At 33.9% G+C, this 9442-nt stretch overlaps 1 protein-coding gene across 1 annotated transcript; it reads left to right on the top strand.

Moving 5' to 3' along the window:
• Nucleotides 1–711: 711 nt before the first annotated feature.
• On the top strand, nt 712–3823 carry Polr3C (RNA polymerase III subunit C). Its single transcript, XM_018452191.1, has 7 exons — nt 712–1072; nt 1954–2078; nt 2163–2299; nt 2430–2673; nt 2741–3103; nt 3215–3575; nt 3662–3823. The coding sequence occupies exons 1-7, from the start codon at nt 929–931 to the stop codon at nt 3794–3796; spliced, it is 1509 nt and encodes a 502-aa protein (XP_018307693.1). The 5' UTR covers nt 712–928; the 3' UTR covers nt 3797–3823.
• The last annotated feature ends 5619 nt before the right edge of the window (nt 3824–9442 follow it).

Below are 9442 nucleotides of genomic sequence, written 5' to 3' on the forward strand. Positions count from 1 at the left end.
TCGTACGACGAAAATCGAATGCAGTGTGAATCCAGTATTACTAATTACTTATGTAGGATTCACACTGCGTACGACATCCGACGTGCGTCGTTCGATATCCAATAGGAGAGCTTGTTTTCTATGTCGTACGATGATGCTTGTGTTTCTGCTTGTGATTCCATTAGAAATTTGACCAATCAAAACAATAGGAGCTAAAATTTCTTTGTCCTCACTGGTCAAATTTTAATCTTCAATCTTCAATTTGAATCTTCAATGCGTAGTCTGATTCCGGCCTAAAGACATTGGGTGCATTCAGTACTACAACCGCTCACTGAGCGCTTAATGAGCTCTTCCATCTAATTGGCATATTCCGTTAGAACTAAAAATATAGACCAAACAAATTCATACAAACAACAGAAATTGGTTGTCAATGGGTGCATTCAGTACTACAACCGCTCACTGAGCGCTCAGTGAACGCTTGCATCTTATTGGTATATTCCGTTAGAACTAAAAATATAGACCAAACAGATACAAGAGCTCACTGAGCGCTCAGTGAGCTCTTGTATCTGTTTGGTCTATATTTTTAGTTCTAACGGAATATACCAATAAGATGCAAGCGTTCACTGAGCGCTCAGTGAGCGGTTGTAGTACTGAATGCACCCATTGTTGCACTTAAATACACATGGTTATACACTGTGGTTATACGTGATACTATAACCTCAATTACTCAAGAATTGGACATTCTTTGCAAGTGTCACACAATCTCAAAAAGAAATTGAACTGTTGGTATAAATTGAAGGCATTGCAAATTCTCTCCATCTGAAGGGTACTAAAAAAAGATTTTGTAAAAAGAAGTACCACGCTGTTAGGTCCATGTAAAAACAGCTTACATGTGGTTGCTTTTGGAATTACATATAAATTGAAAGCACAGAAATTAATTATCATAAATATGAGGGATTTTTATAACAAACTGTGCTTGTTATTGTTAGAAGAATCCTTTGGTCTTATCATAAGACACATTGGTAATAATTTATTATATGGAACAAAAACGTTATCTGCATTACATTTTGGAACATGTCTATCAAAAATAAAGGTAAACAATGTTTGCAGTTGTATTATGTACTAATAATGAAAATTGATGATCTTATATATTCAAGATCGTCTTAATTAATCTTAAGATGCTAATACAGCTTTCTGATTGAATCATGACATTTTAAAACCATTAAAAACTATCTTGAATATAAGAATTTACTATAAATACTGGTTTTAAACTTGAAAATAGTCACGTACTGTTTTTTGCATAAACAATCATTTGGAGAATTTTTTTATATTTATATGAGTTAAAAATCACTAATTACATATTGTATATTATGAATAGTTTTATAGTTTATTAGTATTTGAAACCATTATGTATATAGATATCAATATTTTTTTAAAAATGAGAAATAAAATAAGTGAATTCTTAATTAATAAGAAATCTATTGTGATTAAGCTTCATTTTCTCATTGTTGAAATATAAAAAACTATCCTCTCCCCTAGATAATTATTTTTGGATTAAGATTCCACTCAATGAAATGACCATACAGCATTTCTAGATTCTACCTCAGATGAGTTTGAATATAAGATCAGGTTATGAATTTTGCTCTATGTTGAAATATACGTTTTGTACTTATTAATCTTTAATACATACGATGAGTCGTTTGTATCCCAGGTTAATTTTCATCACTAATAAGTATACAAAATTATTAAGTAATTTTTATACATTTAACATTTTTAGAAAGTATATATAAGTGTTTATGTATTTTGAACAATTGTTTATAAATGTTATAACTAATTACTTGGTGCTCCTAATTTTTCAAAGAAAAGAAATATGCAAGATACGAACGATCCAATCGTGAGTATTAAGATTAATATGTCGTATTCATTTGGACCTTCTCTTTTGCTAACATATTTTTATGTGATTATCTTATTTAGGTAAAAGAAGGACTAAGTGTCCTTATAAAATTTGGCTTTGTCACTTATCACAAAAATGAGGATAATTTACGTGTTGAGTATACTATACACCAAAACAAAATTATTATGATGCTTCGCTATCCAAGGTATTTTTACACATTGAAATAAGAGTTTTAATTGTATCATATATATAATTTGTCTCATGTTAGAAATATAAATATTCATTACAGATACATACTTTTTGCAAAAACTTACTGTGGAGACGAGGGTGAAATCATGTTTGAAGAAATATTAAAGAGTGGATATATCACAGCATCTGAAGTCATAATAAAAACATACAAACGAATTGAACAGGCCCCTTCTAACTGTATGATTCAAAAGTATAATATCTTTTCTTATTCAGCTTCTATTTTTTAAAGTTATTTTTTAAATTCTATTGTAATATAATAAACTCTGAAATTTTGTGTATTAATAATCTAAATCTATATTTTTTTTAGCTACTGATGAATCGCCTTCTATTCCTGACCTAAAAAATGTATTTGAATTATTAGTGAAAAATCAATTTTTAATGAATTGTACATCTTTTGATACAATGTCAGAAGATACTGAAAAACCTAAGTATGACTTACCAAATCTTGATTTGCTGGCTATATCCAAATCATTGGAAGGACAAAATGTTGAGTTTTCGGATAGAAAAATATATTGGAAGGTCAATTTTGATCGATTTACTCAAGATCTTAGGTAAAATTCTTAATTTACAATCCTCTCTGATTGTATCTTAAAATATTAATGTATGATTTATATACAGGGATCAAACTGTTATATCAGCTGTGACTCGAAAATTTGACAAAGAAGCTGGAGAATTAACGAGAGAATTGATTAACTTGATGTACTTGCGAACTGCATCTTGGGCAGATACATCGAATCCAATTCCGTATACTGAGATAAAAGAACAAGTGAAAAAGTTGAATTATGAAGTTCTTGAACGTTATATTGATCAGTACTTGCGGCTTTTAGAAGAAGATAAAACGCAATTCATCAAACGAGTTGGCGATTCTGGTGGTGGGCAGTACAGCGTTAATATGAAGAACGCATTCAAAGAGTTAACGTGGACAACTTTGGAAAATATTGTAACAGAAAGGTTCGGTTCCAAAGCTGCAAGAATTTTCAGGCAAGTTACAAATTTAATCCTCAATATTTCGCTTTACTGTAGGGAAGAGAATGTTTTAATATTTTAATTGTATGCTTCTTCTAATCTTTTAGCTTTTTTCTGTGATTTTAGATTAGTTCGTTATGAAGTTGATGTTAGTCTGGAGCAAATCCAGAAATTAGCGATGATTCCAGCTAAAGAAGCCAAATTTTTAACATATAGCTTGTCACAGGAAAATTACATACAAACTCAAGAATTAAAGAAAAGTGGTACTTCATCAGGACCTACAAAACTACCTTATCGCTTCTGCATCGATTTAACTAAAATTGTCGAAATGGAAATCGAACATTGTTATCATGCATTGTATAATATTATAACAAGACGGGAACATGAATCGAATAGTAATAAACGTATGATAGAAAAGCAATTGAGAGTACAGATACTCTCTGCTAATTTGAAGGAACATGGCGCTACGGAACAACAATTGGCTGATGTAATATTAATATTCTTATATTACTGTGATATAAGGAATTCCAAAAGCAAATTAATAAATGATAATAACTTAAACTCTTTTTACAGATTGCAGAAATGATGACGCCATCTGAAATTCAACAGCTTGAAAAAGCGCAAAATGCGATGAAAAAACTGGCGGCCACAGAGATACAAATAGATGAAACCTTATTAATCTTAACCACATATTTTCGTTATCATTAAATTGTCTTTTAACTCCTTAGTTGTTCTGTATGATATACATGTAAAAATAAAAGTCTTGTATTCATTTATATAGTTCATATTTATTTATATATAATAATGATTACGCTTGTAAAATACAAACAACAAAGAGTACCTAGCTTTCAAATTATAATAAATATAATCATATTTTTTTATGTTTATAATAGTGCTGTTCTCTATTGTGATATACAGTGCATTTGATGTCTCTATCTATGAGGAAAAGTCATCTTGGGTCGTGTCAGCATAAATAAATAATTACATTTTCCCAATGTTTATTCGTATATTTTAATTTAAGCGATAGTGATGAATATATGCGTGCTCTTTGTCAACAATGAAATATGAAGGAGAGTTAGTCACATGACTCACAGCCAGCTTGTGGTGCGTACTTGATGAGACTTCTATTTTAGATTTATCAATTATATTCAATGAAAGTGTCCTTGTATTCTCAGATGCGATTTATTCATAATAACAGTAAGTGCAAAAACGCATTACGTTTTTAAACTTATAAATTTTACTGCTTTATATGTGCGTTCCGAAGAATGACTTTTCCTTTCTACTGTATGCTTTGTACGCTCATCTTAACACTGCCGCGATGAAAACTATTCCTTTATGAGTATGTATCAATAAATAAAATTTAAAGTAGTGTTATCAGTAGCGATTTACCCATCATCCTAAATATATATTTTGATTTTATGCTATTGATAATGATATACCGATAATGTACTACGATCACGACACGAGTAGTGTTAAGATGATCGTGAGAATTCTATTTCATTCATACATACACATCGTCTGACTGGTTTTTATATTCACTACCTTTCACTCTCTTTCTCTTTCTCCCTCTCTTTTATTCTTTCTTTCGTTCTCTTTCACTCCCTCTTTCTCTCTTCATTTGCACTGGTACTGCATAACTATATACATCCCTCATACATACAAGTTTTTCATCTAGAAATAGTGTCGTATACCCCTAAAACTAAGATTGAATTTCGGTAAAGCGTTATTTTATTATATTTTTTATACCATTAACAACAACGTACATGTAAATGAAGTGAATGCTTGGAATATTGAGAGCGGAGATGTTAGTGTTCACTTTTTCTTTACGTTAAATATATTATAATATTAGTAGTGTAATTCGATTTACAATTTACTATTCTTACAGTTTGCATTCGCATTGGTTGCATGTAAAGGCCAGTAAATATAATAATCGTGTGCTGATATATTATCGCGTAACATTCGTGATATTTGAAAGTAAGGAGATCGCCACGGACTAAATATCGTTGCTAATTTCAACGATTATTGTGTGGGTGGAAATCGCAATCGATGGAATGCAAAACCGATTTTTATCAAAGCAAACACTGCGGGCAACAATAAGAATCGGTAAGATTTTTAAAAAAGAGAAACGCGGACCCAAACTCCATTGCACGCGCGAGTTACATTGTCAGGTGGTTTAACTTTAAAATTTTACAAACGTGAAAACAATTAAATTTTTCAATGTTTATAACGAAGGTATGGCACAATTGAAAAAAAAATGCAATTGGTAGATTATTTACCCAAAATATATCATTTTTTCTGCTAAATGAAAAATTGCCATTGTTTAATAGTAAAATGATTAAAAGAAAATTGAATTTCTTTCGAAACTTACTTTTGAAAGTGACAATGAAAAATTGATCTAAAGAGAAAAATATATTTTAAAACTTTAAAATGAAGATCATGAATGTGATATAAAATTGAAATTCCTAGATGCAGTATTCCAAAATCATCACAGATGAAGAAAACGGCTCAAACGAAGGAAACATGCACATAGAAATATTGCATTAAAATTTGATTGAGTATTCGAGCATAAACGACCAACGAACTTTCACTTGCCGTTCTTGTCTAAAACTGGCACGTACAACCTTTTTCTTGCTACTAAAAATAATAAGGCTCGTCACTTAAATAATAGTGTACTAAATAAGCAACGATGATATTGATAACTGTAATATTTATAATAATGATAATAATAATAATAATAATAATGGTGCCATCTCAATAATAATAATAATAATAATAATAATAAAGATAATAATAAAGATAATAATGACATTGAAAATAAGAATACATATCGCGTTTAACATTATTAATCTACATACTTCAAATAGTTATATATATAATGTAGCTACGTAGATACATCACAATATAGTTACACTGTACATTAATAATATTGACGCTCGTGTCGGACCGCGGATCGATGATTATCTCCCGACACAATGTAAGAATCCATTATATACATAAAATAAATTATTATCAACATTAAGCTACCTTAAATCTGATGCCGGTCGAGCCCCAACAAAACGGGTGCAGATATATCGAGGATACTGGCTCTCTTTATAAAATTATATTAGGTACCGTGTGTGTATGTAATTGCACTGATTATAAATAACAAAAAGAAGAAAACGTGAAAAAAGGAGGAGACGCAAAAAATTCGTTTCACGTCGAGCCAACGAGGCGACTCGGAACTAGAGGTTTTTCTCTCACTCTCTCTCTTCTTCTTTTTCCTTTTTTTTGATTAACCCCCCGCCCGCGAAAACGCTATTTGGCACATAAGTATTATATCACATCAAGCTCCAAATCATTATATCGTCCTGTTCGATCATCCCATAGACCACTGCCTAGCTACAACTGTGTTCGCCTTTTCGTATCGACTTACGTGAGATCGTAATTGTCTCCGTCGATCTCAGCCCCCCCTCATGCACCGCAATCTTCCCCACATTCGTAAATGTAATTCGAAGACGGAGAAGCGCGTGACGCGCCCCTACGAAAATAGAGGCGACGTGTCGAGCATGATGATCAGGATCGCAGATGCGCGCTGATCTTTCGATAAATAATGCTATAATCCCTTCCGCAACCGTTTTTACCGTAACGTTGTACTAATATATCGATGATCCGCTAATTCCCAATGTGTCCGTCCCATTTCAACCCTCTTTATTACGTCCTCTCGCCCCTTTTCGCCCCCTATCACTCAGTCGACTATTAACCGCCTCGGCTGTCGCCGCTTTTACATTAGGGTCAATAAATTAACGGTGAAAATACTATAAGTACTAGGCATTTATATTAAACGAGAAGCCCGTCACGCGTCTACGTACCGGGATTTAATCGCGCGAGCGATTAGCTTCTAGCTTTTTCTCACTCTGTTCCGACCTTTCGTTCGGCGCGTCGAACGCAGTTGTTTTATATGTATATGATGGAGACATTCAAACAACTGGCGGTCGCAAGATAAGATTGCCACGTGCGGCGTCTACGCGTTCGGACGCGCGCGATCGTTGCGGAAGATGCTGGGAGATAGACCAGTTTCTATTTATTCGTTTACTCTTCTTTTTCTTTTCTTTCTCTTCTTTCTTTTTGTTTCTTTTTCCTGATATGACCGTCCGGAAATCGGCCGTATCGTTAGTCTCACACACACATACATACTAAGAGAAATAGGAACAAGACTTTTTGGCCATGCATCGTGTCGCAACGTGTACGTGATATCGGCTACGTATCAAACTCCGATAAGGAGACCGGCACGAGCTACGCATCCGAATCGGCGCGCGATTGTCTTATTACAAAAATTATGCGTACATATGCGCGTACCCTCGCCTCGCGCTCCGCGCGCACGCACGCCGAATGTAGGGACTGAATTGTAACGAGCTGCTTGATTTTTGGCCGCTAGTTCAATGCCGGTTATCTCTAATCGTTATCTATACACGTTAGCTACCGATAATCGAAGTCTACCGTGACCCTATAAGACACAATATTCTTAGAATTTTATATGAATATTAAAACAGATAAATAATATTTATATAACATTCAAGGAATATCGCGTGCTTATAAGGAAGTTCCATACGGACTGCAGTTTTGATTACGATGCAGGAGAATATACAGGGAATACCGTCGATGTGCATAAGAGAAGTCTTCCATGTAGTCGTCGCCCGTGTAATGCAGGAGCAAGTTACCACGAAAGAATGTCCCAGGTGCGAAAGATTAAGATGTTTGAAAGATTAGAATGTCTAACAAATGTCTTTTAAAATCTTACGACGTCCCGTTGTTTCAGTTTGGATCGCTTGGACCGTTTGAAATTTTTAATACGCATTCGGAATAGTTCGCTTAAGAATTTCGATTGAACAATAACGAGCAACCGAAGCATCTTACACAAGACAATTCACGGATTGCGGCCATCATATGGTATATTGGAACAGATAAACACCCGGACCTCGATACAGATTGCCTCGAAATTGCGTTGTACTGCGCAGTGATAAAAGAAATCCGAAAATTACATGCAAAATAATGCAAGCGAAAATAGATCGTTAAATTTTTATTGAAAATAAAGAATTTATAAAGAAAAAAAAACTCAACCGTCTCGGCATCCCCTCCCTTGATTTTAATGAGCTTTGGATATATGAACGTTACGATATAGATTAAAATGAAAGATGTACATTTTCTTAAAAATATTCAACCTCACTTTAAGGGATACAATCTTAAAATGAACTAATTTTACGTTTCTCTATATAAATATCGGTTTCCTCTAATCTCGTGTATTATCTAAAAAATATAAATCGTCGATTTCCTGTAATCTCGTGTATTATCTAAAAGCGCTAAATTCAGTCATGTATGATAATTTCCATATGCGAAGACAATACAATTTTTGCATTAAAAATAAGCATTAAAAATAAAATCAGCCATTTTTTACGAAATATTAAAAGTACAAATAGAATAATATAAACAATGAATAAATTGATATATAAGACCAAATCGCAACATCGTTTTCGGAAAACAACTTTATTGAATATACTTAGCTCCATTTGGTGTAAATTATTTGGAGTTTACACAACATATTCAAAGCTCCAAATCAAAAAAGTAGTTGGGTTTTCTTGTTTTTTTCTTCTTAAAGGCCATGGTACATAAGAAAACCTTTAGACGTAAGACTTAAGTAGTAAGCGAATCGACCAATCACGGTAGAGACCATAACGTAAGGTAAGTAAGTAATAGCGAATCCAACATGTTGATTTTCTTACTGCTCAAGTCTTACATCTTAAGTTTCCCTATGTGCCCTAAGGCTTTAAATGATCACTATGAATTGGACGTCAGATGTTAAAATATTCGCTGAATTTAAACAAGTTGTTTTATCAATATGACAGCGCATATAAGCTTGTCGAGCACTGTATCGAGATCCGCGTACATATTCGATACAAATCAAACGGACTAACGGATGTAAAGATTACGTATAGCGAACACACACCAGCATTTTTTTCAATAAGCTTATACCGAAGAGCAAGAAAGATTAACGATCGAGCGACGTCGTGACGGAGATGCTCTCGCGCTTTTACTTCGTGGATAGGTCCTTCGCGTTTCGCGTACGATGGCACAGAAATAGAACGTTATATCACAACCTCCGGTGAGAGGTTTCGAGACGCCCGACTCTTCTTTCCCCGAGAAGTAGTATCCTCTTCCAGTTCACTCCGTCGTGCAGAGAAGCGCAGTTCGCGGACATGTTCCTGCGATCGCGCGTTCACGGTCGGTGCTGCATATGACACCTCGACGTCATCACACTGAGACGGATGATTCCGATTACCAGAAGAGTTCGTAAGCGAGCCTCGACGTAGACGCGGCCGC

This window comes from Mycetomoellerius zeteki, unplaced genomic scaffold (assembly GCF_001594055.1).
Source record: "Mycetomoellerius zeteki isolate Tzet28-1 unplaced genomic scaffold, Tzet1.0 scaffold108, whole genome shotgun sequence".
Taxonomy (NCBI): Eukaryota; Metazoa; Arthropoda; class Insecta; order Hymenoptera; family Formicidae; genus Mycetomoellerius; species Mycetomoellerius zeteki.

Coding starts and splice junctions, on each gene's coding strand:
- Polr3C (XM_018452191.1), top strand. CDS start 929: ATGAGGGATTTTTATAACAAACTGTGCTTGTTATTGTTAGAAGAATCC. Junction 1,073..1,953: donor CATGTCTATCAAAAATAAAG/GTAAACAATGTT, acceptor TATCTTATTTAG/GTAAAAGAAGGACTAAGTGT. Junction 2,300..2,429: donor TGAACAGGCCCCTTCTAACT/GTATGATTCAAA, acceptor TATTTTTTTTAG/CTACTGATGAATCGCCTTCT.